The 14,177-nt window shown below is 33.6% G+C and overlaps 1 protein-coding gene across 3 annotated transcripts in view; it reads left to right on the plus strand.

Annotated features, from left to right (window-relative positions):
* Nucleotides 1-14,177, plus strand: part of PIK3C2G (phosphatidylinositol-4-phosphate 3-kinase catalytic subunit type 2 gamma) — a 394,884-nt gene that overhangs the window by 118,002 nt on the left and 262,705 nt on the right. For all 3 annotated transcript variants that reach the window (XM_025401956.1, XM_025401957.1, XM_025401958.1), the window contains one exon: nucleotides 7,580-7,768. In XM_025401956.1, coding sequence (XP_025257741.1) covers nucleotides 7,580-7,768 — 189 coding nt within the window. The remainder of the gene's footprint in view (nucleotides 1-7,579; nucleotides 7,769-14,177) is intronic.

A 14,177-nucleotide genomic window follows, 5' to 3' on the forward strand; every position in this document is an offset into this window, starting at 1 on the left:
CTCTCTCTCTGTATGTGTGTGTGAGAGAGAAAAGATATATAACATGATAACAGACTTTACTCCAAGAGTGAAAATTAATGTGAAGGTTTTGAACAAGGGAATTACGTGAGCAGAAGAATCTTGAATGATCCCTTTGACCACAAGTTGCAGAATGGATTGGAGTGGATGTGACAGTAGAAGCAAGCAGCACAGCAAGGAGGTGAATGTAACAGTTTAGGCAAGAGATCATGATGGCTAGAACTAAGATGATAGCAGTGGATATTAATAGAGGTGGCTAGATTTGAGAGACATATTTTGGCAGTTGAGAAGACATAACTTGATGATTAATTAGAATTTTGTAGTAAGTCCATTAAGAAATTAAAGAGTCAAGGTTAAGCCAATAGAGAGTCCAAAATTTTGAGTTGATCAACTTGGCAGATGGTAGAGTCGTTTTCGGGAGGAGGAATCAGCTTGGGCTATCCCATACTAGGGCAATGAGTGTAATCAGTTTTCTTTCGAGTAATCTTGCTACTTTCCTACTCTCTAATTTCAATGTTTATTACTGTTTTTCTCTTTCACTTCAAGCCAGGAACATCAAACCCCTTTTTAAACTTCAAATGTGCGGGTCCTGCTCTCGTCTCAAGGCCTTTTTATTTGATATTCCCTCTGCCTGAAAAACTGTTTCCTAAGTTCTTCACATTACTAAATTATATCATCCTTTAGGCTTTCACTTAAGTGTCACCTCAAAAAGTCCTTCTCTGACCACTCTATGTGATGAAGCCCTGTTTCCCTCACTCTCTATCACATTACCTTTTATGTTATCACACTTAACACTAGCTACTATCCTGCTCACTCATGTGTTTAGCTCTTCTTCCTCTCAATGATTTGCAAGAGCTGGAAAAAGCAAAGAAGCCATCTTTCTTGTTTATCACTATATTTCTAATGCTATACACTGATAACAATGTGTGTGAAATAAGTAGATTATAAGGACTGAATTGACTTTGCATAGTTTCTGGTATAAAAAGTTGCCTTAAGAACTGAAGATGACAGAAGATTCTCATAGTCTTCATGACACATATGTTGACAATCCATTGTCATACTAGACTACTGTCATCTTAACTAGATGAAGCTTCTTTTTCTGTCTTACTTGAAAATGTAAAACTGTGTGTTCAACAAGTGTGCCACAAATAAGAGGCTAGCATATTTATACTTAGGTTTTTAATATGAAAAAGATGCCTTGAAATTTTAAATATATTCAAACAAAAAGAGGTCAAAACCAACAAATAATAATCATGGTAACTGCCTTTAAATATCAGAGGTTTGTGTTTTTAAATTAACCCCAGTGAATTCTAATTGTTTTATATTTCAGTTTCTATTTAAGCTAATAACACTCATAAAACAAGCAACATTTTCCTCTGTTTCACCCACTCAAATACAATTATTAATATTCAGCATGGTGCAGTTTTATTCTGGACTGTGAAAACAGATGGAGAACAGCCTTCAATGTGGTGAAACTTGTGTTAGAATCAGATTAACCTCCGTTTCCCAATGCCACATTTTATCATTTAGTTGACTTAATTATTCCTTCTTTAAAACTGACCAAAAGTAATCACAGTGAGGAAGTTCAGACTCAATGGAACTCATGAAAATATGCCTGTGATATTTGTAAAAAATAAAAATTGAAAAATAAATCTTCTTGATGTCAACCAAAAAATGCTTCCAAATCTAAAGACCCCAGAATGAAATACGTAACCGTATATGTTCTAAAATAGATTAGTGCTTCTACTTCTACCGTGAAGAATACCTAGTGCAAGACCAATCCCCCTGACTGACAGAACTATGATGAGAGAAAGATACAAAGCAACGGTTTTCATAAATTAAACAGAGAGGATTTGAGGTAAGCCTTGGGATTAAAGTGGCTTTCAGCCTGGAGTCACTTTCTATACCTGGGTACTCCCACATGACTTGGGAAGGTACAATATAAGAAGAGAATGCAGCTCCTGCTGAGATATTTTTTAAAAGGCAGAATTTAGAGTTCAGTGATGCTGAGGCAGCTGGCATCTTCAAAGCATCATACCACAGGACGAGAGCTACACAAATCTGTATTGGGGTCTTCTTAAATATTTAGTTGAGTGCTAAACTACTCGTGAGCAGGTGGAAACTTTCCAGGGCTTACAAGAGAACTACTTCAGGGAGATATAAAATAAATGTGATTTGAGAAGCCACACAATGCTGGAAGACATAGAAATTCTGACCAATAAGAATGGAGAAAGCTCACAGACCATCCTTTACATTTAATAAAGAAACCAAAATGATGCATATTAAGATTAAGTCCATTCTAGCCCTAGATTAAAGACTAAAGTAGGCTCAACCTAACAAATAATAAAAACCAGTCTCAAAAAAATTAAGCTGATCTTCCAGTAATTGAACTGTCTACTAAAAAACATGAGATTCAACACCTGAAAAATAGCAGAATGCTGACTCTGAATAATGTACTATTCTAAATGTCTAGCATATGATCAATAATTGAGAAAACTATTGGAAAATGTCTAGTATACAATCAGTAACTAGGGAAATAATTGGAAAGAATCAGGAAAATATAAAAACAGCCTGGGGAGAGGAAGTGGTTAATAGAAACAGATCCGAAGAGTTTTAAATTAGCAAATAATGATTTCAATACAGCTATTATAAAGATATTTAATGATTTTTTAAAAGATGTATATGAATGAAAAAATGAATCTTACTAAAAAATGGAAATTTCAGAACTGAAAACACAATACCTAAAATATTTGTTTAAAAAAATCAGTAAATGGGCTTAATAGATTGCAAAATGCAAGAAAAAAAGAACAGTGAGCTTGAAGACAGGGCAATAGGAATTATCCCCCATGTTGAGGTACAAAAAGAAAATAAACCTTGAAAATAATGAGAGCACCTTGTGACCTGAGGGACAATATTAAACAATATGTGTGCATTGGACACACCAAAAAGGAGAAAGATACTGAGGCAAAAAATAATTAAGGAGATGGCCAAATTTTACAAATTTGATTTTTTTTGTAAAAATTAACCTACAAATATAAGAAGTAAAAGTCTTAGTAACCCATAAGCGAATACATACTCTCTCTCTTCCTTCCTTCCTTTTTCTTTCTTTCTTTCTTTTTTTTCTTTCTTTCTCTTTCCTTCCTTCCTTCCTTCCTTCCTTCCTTCCTTCCTTTCTTTCTTTCTTTCTTTCTTTCTCTCTTTCTCTCTTTCTCTCTTTCTCTCTTTCTTTCTTTCCTTCTTTCTCTCTCTCTTTCTTTTCTTTCTTTCTTTCTCTCTCTCTCTCACACATACCCTAGATACATTATAGAGAAATTGCTGAAATTTCTTTTTTCTTGATTTCCTTTCCCTTTCTTTTTTCTTTCTTTTTTTCTTTCTTTCATTTTTTCTCTCTCTCTTTCTTTTCTTTCTTTCTCTCTCTCTCTCACACACACCCCCTAGACACATTATAGAGAAATAAACGAAAAATAAGATAAATATAAAAATTTAGAAACATCAGAGAAAATAAACAAATTCCATATAGAGAAACAACTATAATATTAATATTATAATATTCTATATAAAACACTAAATACAGGCTTCTCATAAAAAAAAAACAAATAAACAAAAGGCAGTAGAATACTATCTTTGTGTGTTAAAGATGAAAACAACTTTTTCAAATTAGAACTCTATATACAGTAAAATTGTATTTCTTAAAATTAAGGCCAAATGAAGATATTTTCAACCAAATGAAGCTGAGTTAGTTTATTATCAGTTCATCCGTACTATACAAAATAATAAAATAAGTACTTCAAGCTGGAAGAAAATGATACTAGATGGAAACTCAAATCTGTAAGAAGAAATGGAAAATACCCCAAAATAGATAAATAAATAAAAAGTTTCATTTACACATTTATTAATTTATTTTAAAAGTGATTAAAGAAAAATGAATCACAATGTACTCTGGGTTTATAATATATAAAAAATAAAATTTATAATAACTTCAATAAGAATGAAAATGGAAAATGGAAGTAAACTGTTCCAAGTTTTTTATATTATATGTAAGGATGCATAATGTTAATTCATGATTGGCTGTAATATGCTTAAACAAAGATATTTTAATATCTAGGAAAACCACACCCCTTAAATTTTAAGAGTATATTTAAAAGCCAAGGAGAAGATAAAAATGAAATATAACCGAAAAAAATCTAAAAGGAAACATAAAAAAGAAAAAAGGGGACTAAGAAATGGTTTGGACAAAGAAAAAAAAACACTTCACAGAAACAAATAGCAATACAGTGAGCCATTGGTATGATTAGGTGACCATATCAACATGACATTAAATGTAAACACACTAAGAACTCAAATTAAAAAGCAGAAGTTGTCAGCCTACATCAAAAAAGCAATATATAACTGTATTCTGTTTACAGGAACATGTTTTATATATAACCAATTAGATTAAAAGTAAAAGAATGAGAATATTTACCAGGAAAATCATATCACCTTGCTAGATCTAGAAAAAAAGTGATAAAGTTCAATACCCATTCATGTTAAAACTAGAAATAGAGTGAAACTTTCTCAACCTTGAAAAGTGATCTATGAAAAGTTTATAGTTAGTATTACATTAAATCATGTAAGAATGAATCCTTTCTCCTAAGGTTGGAAACAAAGCCACGATGTCTGCTTCAAACATTTATCTTTAATTTTGTATGGGAAATCCTAGCCAGCACACTATGTGAAAAAAAAAAATTAAGGTTAAAAATTGAAAAGAAAGAAATAAAACTGACTATTTTCACACAGCATGATTATGTAATGGTCATAATGCTTAAGATAAATGTACAAGATCTAATTGTGTTCCAGTAAAAATATATATAAAATAAATTCTGTTTTGGAATTGTATTTACTACATCAAAATTTTATTTACTAAAATTTTACTAATCTTTTACTAAAATTTAGTAAATTATTTAATAAAATTTTATTTACTGAAAAGTGTAAAACTTTGCTAAGGAAAATTAAGGAAAATCTAAATAAATGAAAAATATACTGCATTTATTGATTGAAAGATTCCTATGGTTAAGATGATAATTCTCTCTAAACTCATCTGTAAATAAAATATAATCCCAATGAAAATCTCAGCAAGTTTTTGTAGAAATTGAAAAGTTGACTTCAGTATTTATGTGGAATGCAAAAAACCTACAATAGTCAAAGCAATCATGGAAAAAGAACAAAGTCTGACTTCATAATGTGTGTGGATTTATGTACTATAAATTTACAGCAATTAAGCTAGTATGATATAGCTTAAGGATAGGTAAATAGGTCAATGGAATAGAATTCGGTGTAGATAGAATAGAAAGCCAGAGACCCATTTGTAGGTTCAATGTATTTTTGACAATGCCACCCATGCCATAAATGAAAAAAGTCCTTTCAGCAAGTAAAATATTGCTTTCAGAATACTTGAGAAAAAAGCCACAAGAATGAATGTTAAGATAGCCAATGTTAAACAAATAGAGAAAGTAATAACTGTTTAAAAATTTCTGAATTTGGACATCATCAAAATGTAAAACTATTCATGAAAAGCCCCCGTTAAGGAAATCTATAGGCAAACCACATTCTGAGAAAAATATGTGCAAACATTCATATGACAAACTTTTTGTATCCAGAGTATATAAAGAAATCATGCAAATGAATCTAAACAAACAAGTAGGGAAAAGACATGAGAAGAGAGCTCCAACAAAAGATATAAGAAAATAGCATATGAAAAATTGCCTAGACCCCAAGTAAATATAAATTAGAAGCACAATGAGATACCACTATACACCCATTAGAATGGATAACATTATAAAGACAGACAAAATCAAGAGTTGGCAAGAATATGGTACAAATGGAACTATCATACTCTGCAAGCAATAATGTAAAACTTTACAATTACTTCGGAAAACAGTTTCACAATTTTTTGTAAAGATAAATACCTAACACATAACCATGTCCTTCCTCTCATAGATATTTCCTAGGAGAAATGAAAAATACATTCATATAAAAACTTGTACACAAATGATCATAGCACTTTTATTCATAATACCCCCCAAAAGGAAGCAACCCAAATGTCCATCAAACAGGAGAGTGAATAAATAAATAATGGCACAATTACACAAAGGAATAATATTCATTAATTAAAAGGAATTAACTATTGACAAACTCAACCAATATGGATGATTTCAAAAACATTATATAATGGAGTGAAAGAAGTCATAAATAAAAACATATTTACTCTATGATTCCATTTATATGAAGTTCTAAAAGGTTAATATTTATCGAGAGAGAAAGAAATGATACCAGTGCTTGCCTCTGATGACATGAAAAAAACTGTTTTATATCTTGAAAGGAGTGTGGTTGTTATCTGGTATATGCATTTGTAATAATTTATTGAACTGAATCTGTGGCATGTCCTTGAATGTGAATTTGCTTTAACAAAAGGAGCTAAAAAAAAAGAAAGAAAGCATTGTTCGGTATTGGGAAAAAAATTTAATCTGAGCAAATATGTTTTAGTAATTTTTCTGTGGAAAAGGCTTTTTCCGAGGAAAAGGTGGTAGCAAAATATAAGGAAAGGAACCTAAACGCACCTTCAAAATCACCTATAATCCAATCTTTTCTTTTTACAGATGAGGAAAACTTTAACATGAATTATAGAGAGACATAGACTTTTAAAAGATTTTTTTATGTTTCGTTAGCTTTCTTGGGAGTTTCAGCAGATTCAAGCTCAGTGTCAGTTTGGAGGAGAGAGTGCTCAAAAGCCATTGTCATGCGAGGGAAGCTGTCCTCCAATTGAACCGTGGTTCTGAATACTTCTACTGGAGTGTGAGCAAAACATGATAAATTGTCAGCAAGTCAAGGCCCTAGTCCTAGATTTAGATCTTTTATTTCAGACTACTCTCCAGGGGGAAATACTTGAGCATCTAAGAAACTAGCATCACTGACATTTTCACGCCAAACTTCCCATGAACTCTGAACATTTAAAGACATAATCCAGGGATGAATTGAGATCCTTGGTTTTGAAGTTAACAACAGCAAAGATTTCTGAACTCTGATAAAACTTGCTTTGAGATGAAGAAATATCATTACTAAAATATGCCATTTTTTTCATAGGCCCACTTGGATCTCAGTTAATTTGTAAAAAATAAAAAATAAAAAAAATAAATAAGAAAGTAAATGGTTGATTACCTTTGTTCTAAATAGGATGTGTCACAGGATTCAGATAAACTTGGTTTTCCCTAGGGGAGAGAGATTTTGCCAACCAAAATGACATATTAAAAAAAAAAAACCACGAATAAGACTGAACAAAAATAAATGTGAGCTATCTGAATTGATTTTTTCTTTTTCAAAATAATAATACAAAAGAATAAAGTTAGTGGAAAATAAACTGATGAAATAACCTATGAAGCTATCCCAGGAAGGTAAAAGACATTTTTAAAAGTAAGCTAAAATAAAATTCAAAGAAGTACAGTAAGGTTTGGTACTGCATATTTATAGCAACATTTGTTAGTGCAGCAAACTCCACTAAATTACTGTTTCCAATCTGGTTTTTCAGACTCTCTGAAGAAAAGAAAAGATATTTGTGGTTTTATCGCTTCTACTGCAATAATGAAAACAGCTCCCTTCCTCTAGTCCTGGGTAGTGCCCCTGGATGGGATGAAAGGACTGTTTCAGAAATGCATACCATTTTGAGAAGATGGACATTTTCTCAACCTTTAGAGGCTCTTGGGCTTTTGACTTCCAGGTAAGAATTGCATAACAAGCATGATATTACTGACTGAGAAGAACTTGCTTGAAGAGAAATATAGAACCGTATAATTAATTCAATAGCTATTCTGTTTGTTCTCAATTTTGATAGTTATGGATATTAATTTTAGATAAATGTAAGCTATGAATATAAATTTTAAACAAATCTAAGTTATAATCATGTCTTCTGCCCTCAGCTTGTGGTATAATAAATGGTAGAAGTTTCTTAAATGAGGAGTCTAGTTCTTACAGAAATAATTTAATTAAACAGGGAAAAATAAAAATCCCTACTTCTCTCAGACTAAAAGCGTCTTTAAAAATTAGGATCATTTTTTGTACTATTAAAATATGCAAAGTTTAGCAAAATGCCCTGTGTAAAGTAGGTGTACAATTAATATGATAATGACGATGACAGGAATAAAAGAAAAAAAAATATTCCTTGCATGTCCTTGAGATCTTCACTCAGAATCAAATGCATGGAGCACCAGGAAAGGGCTAATGATGTCTTCTTGTTAAAGAGAAGCTTGTAGGAATAACTGTGGTAGCTGGCTCTGGTCCAGAAGAAACAAGTCTTCCTTGGCTTCCCTTTTATATTCAAAGCCAAGAAAAGATATTTTAAGTCTGTCCTGATAGCATCAGCTCACTGATGCCATGAAGAAAGTCTGCAATCTCTTGAGCCAGGCAAAAAATTGTGAAACCCAGCTCTATTCTGAATCTATTCTCAAGAACCCGAGAGGAGGAGAAAGGTGGGAAAGGGAGTTAGTTACATGAAGAACTTTCTTCATGTGACCTAAATTGACTTTGAACGATTTATTTACTAATTTGTGTCCTTCAGAAAACTTCTGGGGTGGGTAAAGGGGAGAGTGGGTTTTTCGAGCTTCTCAGTCACTGAATCTCGAAATTTACATCCTATCTTTATGCTCCTCACTTTGAAGATTTTATTAGTTTTATGGCTTCTCCCATTAACTGATATGTGCTCAGATGCCTACCTCTTTCTTTGTATATATAATGGAATATACATATATATATTTGTTTCTATTATTGTGCTTGCAACTTTTTTCTTTTATAAAGTTTCTTTTTTTTTTTTTTTTTTTTTTTTTTGAGACTGAGTCTCGCTCTGTCGCCCAGGCTGGAGTGCTGTGGCCGGATCTCAGCTCACTGCAAGCTCCGCCTCCCGGGTTCCCGCCATTCTCCTGCCTCAGCCTCCCGTGTAGCTGGGACTACAGGCGCCCGCCACCTCGCCCGGCTTATTTTTTTATATTTTTAGTAGAGACGGGGTTTCACCGTGTTAGCCAGGATGGTCTCCATCTCCTGACCTCGTGATCCGCCCGTCTCGGCCTCCCAAAGTGCTGGGACTACAGGCTTGAGCCACTGCGCCCGGCCTATAAAGTTTCTTGTGTGAGGTCTTCTCTGACCTTGCCGTGTAGAATTGATCACTCTTGGACTAGTACAGTGCTCTATTACTTTATACATTGCATTTTATGGTAACGTCTTTATATGCAACATGTAAAATGTGTATATTTTCACTCACATCTGACTCAGAGCCACTCAAGGCAAAACAGATCGTCTCAATGTTTCTGTTTCCTGAAGGCTTAGTATTACCTAGGACATATTAATTCCTCAGTATCGAACCAATCACTTTTTAGATACATTATTATTATTTGTACAGTAGTTTAACATTTAAATTATAAGCAATTTGAGGACACTATCATTACTATTCATCTCCTACATGACTTTGTACGGTTACATTAGTTAATAAAATAATTATATGGTAATTAACAATGGATTGGTTTCATTGGGATATTCATAATTCATCATGCTAGTGTTTAAATATCCTTTTGGAAAAAAGGTCTCATTTCCAACATAATCCTAACCCCTTTTTCTGGTTTAGATGTCAGAGCAGCTAAAATCTGTAAAATTATTATGCTAAACTCTAGCTGGTTTTGCTGAAGTTAGACTTGGGCTATTAGCACAATTATTATTTTGTCATTCTTGAACTGATTAACTAATAGAGAGTTCATTCAAAATGTGACAGTTACGACTGACAGAATAAGAGAAAATAAACATCTGACAAGGAAATTTTATTCAAAACATATAAAGACTCTTAAAACTCAAAAGCAGAAAGATAAATAACCCAATTGTAAAATGGGCAAAGGATCTGAATGGGCATTTCTCCAAAGAAAATATACAAATGCCCAACATTTACATGAAAATATGCTCAATATCATTAACCATTAAGGAAATAAAAATGAAAATCACCTAACACCTAAGATAGCATACTCACTAGGACTGGCTATAATCAAAAAATACAAAAAGGACAAAAAATAAAGTGTCGTTGAGGATATAGAGACAATGGAAACCTCATTTATCTCTGGTGGGAATGCAAAATCATGTAGCTGATTGGAAAACAGTGTGGCAGTTTCTTAAGTGTTAAATCCAGAGTTACTATATGATCCAACAATCTTACTATTAAGTATATACCCAAGATAAATTTTAAAATATGCCCACTCAAAAACTCATGCACACATATTTATATCAGCATTATTCACAATATCCAAAAAGTAGAAACAATCCAAATATCCACCAACTAATCTATAGATATGCAAAATGTGATCTACCCATACAAGATTAATATTATTTGACAATAAAAAGGAATGAATAGTGATATATGCTACAACCTGGATGAACCTTGACAGCATTATGCTAAGTGGAAGAAGCCAATTACAGAAGACCACACATGGTATGATTCCATTTGTATGAAATGTGCAGAATAGGCAAAGCTGTAGAGACATAAAGTAAATTAGCAGTAACTCAGAGCTAGGGCAAGTTGGGAGAAAATGGAGAATGACTGCTAACATGTATGAGGTTTCCTTTTGTGGTTATAATTGATATAACTGTTGCACAAATCTGGAAACGTGCTAAAAACATTGAATTGTGCACTTTAAATGGGGTGGATTGTAAGGTATTTCAATAATATCTCGGTAAAGGTGTTTAAAATTTTTGAGAAAATAATTGTAAAGGTAATATCTATGAATCTCTATAATATCTTTAAAGAATAATTTTCTAACAAGATAACTTTCTAAAGTTTAAAGTTCATGGAATATTTTTTAGAAAAATCTTTAATAGAATGAAGATTGTAATACTGCTCTGTTTACTCACTTATAAAATAAGAGGATTAGCTGGATGAACGTCAATATTCTCTGATCCCTGATAACTAAGCAGAATTATGCTTCGTGAGTCTTCTTTATCTAAACAGATCTTCAAAATCTATTTGGCTCGTTCAATGTTTTACATGTCCAGATAAAATTTTTACTTAGTGCCCCTTAGTACTATCTCATATTGACATCCATAATAACTCTATGATGGAAATACTATTATTATTCCCATTTTACATATGAGGAAACTGAGGCCTATACAGGTTACGTTGCCCTAAGTGCCCTGTAAGTTGAAAACCTGGGAGTCAAATCCAGGCATTCATGAGAGCTTATAATCTGAACCATTCTGCTTAAAGCCTTCCTGCATAAACATGCTAGGCTATTTACATATGAAATATCTTGGCTATCCTAAACAGTTTTTTAAAATTGTAAGTAGGAGCACTTAGCTATCTCGGTCATGCGTGGATGTTTCTACTTCACTGTGTAGTTTCTTTTTTCCTGAATAATCAGATTTTTAGAGGTTATGGGGACTGATTTTAAAGTAGAGGGTGTTTATTAAACTTCATTCAGGGAACTTAGTAGAATCCTGATTTATTTACACCCTGGAAAGTTTCTTATCATGCACCAAGTAAGGTCAATGAAAAGGTTGGAGTATTTCCATTGTACTCATCCTCCCACTCCCACTCTCAGTTTTACTGAACTATTAAAAAGCTTGAGGACAAGCTGTTTCCAGAAATGAACCTTTCAACTCCTCTAAATTAAAAAGCTGACTTTTCTGAGAACAAACAGTATGTGCTTATTAAGTGAGTTGTCAGAGTGAGTTCTTGAGAGATCTATATTTTTCCTCCTTTGAGCAATCTATTTTTTAAATGGTTTAACCTCTTGAGGACTGGTGTGCTCCATTTCCAGTTTGGAGAGTTTTTAATATTGCTATTTACTTAATCTGTCCAAAGGTTCACCATCTCCTTTTAGTTTATTTTTAGCAAGAGACATGATGAAATTTAATTTACCTAGGATGGGCCATACGGTGTTAATATTTCTACTACTGAGTGCCAGCAGAGAGCTCCCTGGGTACTGATAACTTCCATTAGAGAAGGCGGTGCTGTCAGGAAAACAGAGACCAAGGGCTAAGGTCTGTGGTTCTTGGCAGATGGTAGCTATTTTCCTGAACCCTGATGCACAGGCACAACTATTCAACTGCTAATAACAAGCAAAAAATACCCAAGGAATTAAAAGTCAGTTCAAGGAAAGTATTCATTTAAAAATAGCAACTTTGAATTGGCATCAGAGGATTATATCAGAAGCTTAAATAAAAAATTTGACAAGGTACGAGAACTTGCCATCCCACATGATGTAAAATTATTGTTTTGCAAGAAGAAAAGCAATATTTAACAGACAGTGCCTTAGCTTCCAAAATTAGGTTCCTTGGAAAAATATTTCCAAAATATTTTTTTTCTCCAAACCATTGTATTCTTTATTGTACATTTAATTTATAATGAGGCTATTGTTTACTAACATTGTAAATAGAAAGAATGGAATATGGCATAGGGAGGCAGTTAAAACTCCCACTTTTGACTGCATAATTAAATTATGAATGATGGTGTATCTTTTCCATTTATTTATTGAACAAAAGTATGTGTACAGACAAACCGGTAGGCACTGAATCAAAGAGGTAGAGGAATAAGCCATAGTGACTGTCTCTAAACAAGGTACAATTTATAGGGGGAGACTCAAGCTAGAGGTCACCACGCAATGTGCTCTGTACCATCACCAAAACAAGTATTAAGTGCTCTACGAGCCCAGAAGAGAGAGAGGAAAATTCTTTCAGAGAAAGTAAGGAGAAGTTCACAAAGAAATTGGATTCTGACTTGAAATATTCATAGGAATTTTCTGAGTGGGGAAGTGGGGAAATGACATTCCAAGAAGGAGGACTAATGTGTGCATGGTTATAGAGGTTCAGAAAACAGTGAGTCGTTTTATATAACATTAGAAGAGAATTATATCAGGAAACAAAGTTGAAAAGGGCAGTTCAATTTAGATTGTTTCAGGCCTGGTTGAGCCAGATAGGTACTACGAACTTGTTATGGCAGACCATGGAATTTTGTTAAGAACAGGAGTCATAAAATCAGATTTATGTTATATGTGCATAAATCTGGGATCAGTGTAAAGAACAGATTGAAAAAAGAAGAAAATGAGAGAAAGAATATTAGATAGATGATAGATATTGAAATAATCCATTTGAAAAATGGTCTGGGACTGAACTAAGAAGTCTAACTAAGCAGTAGGAACCCACAAAGCAGATTTGAGAGATGTTTCAGAGGAAATTGAAAAAGAGAGAAGAAATAAGGAAGATTTCAAGCTTACAGACCTGAGAAACTTGATAGGTAACTGCATCATTCACCAAGATAAGAGTTTTAGATGAAAGAGCAAATTGTGTGTGTTGAACGTTGGAAAGTTCTATTCTGGATATGTCACATTTTTAAAAACCCATGGTACACATAGAAGAAGATGCCTGGTATGCAGTTGTGTATACAGGTCTGAATCTTTGCAGAGAAATCAAAACTTGAAAAACAATGTGGGAGTTGTTGGCTTTCAGGCAGTAGTTGAAGCTACGGAAGTAGAGGATGTGTAACAGCTACTGTGTGTAGCTATAGAGAGGAAGTACAGCAAGAGGCCAGAGATGGAACTCTGGAGAACAGCAACTTTTGTTGTTGTTGTTGTTGAGATGGAGTCTTGCTCTGTCTCCCAGGTTAGAGTGCAGTGGCGCGATCTCGGCTCACTGCAAGCTCCGCCCCCCGGGTTCACGCCATTCTCCCGCCTCAGCCTCCCAAGTAGCTGGGACTACAGGCGCCCGCTACCGCGCCCGGCTAGTTTTTTGTATTTTTAGTAGAGACGGGGTTTCACCATGTTAGCCAGGATAGTCTCGATCTCCTGACCTTGTGATCCACCCGCCTCGGCCTCCCAAAGTGCTGGGATTACAGGCTTGAGCCACCGCGCCTGGCCATAACATTGATCTTTTAAGATTCCACATGTAAGTGAGATTTTTAAAATATTTGTGTTTCTGTACCTGGCTTTTTACACTTAGCATAATGTCCTCCAGATTCATTCATGCTGTCATAAATAACAGAACTTCCTTCTTTTAAAGGATGAACAGTATTACATTGTGTGTATATACCACTGTGTCATTATCCATTCATCCTTTAATGGACACTAAGTTTGCTTCTATATCTTGGCTATTGTAAATAATGATTA

This window comes from Theropithecus gelada, chromosome 11 (genome assembly GCF_003255815.1).
Source record: "Theropithecus gelada isolate Dixy chromosome 11, Tgel_1.0, whole genome shotgun sequence".
NCBI lineage: Eukaryota > Metazoa > Chordata > Mammalia > Primates > Cercopithecidae > Theropithecus > Theropithecus gelada.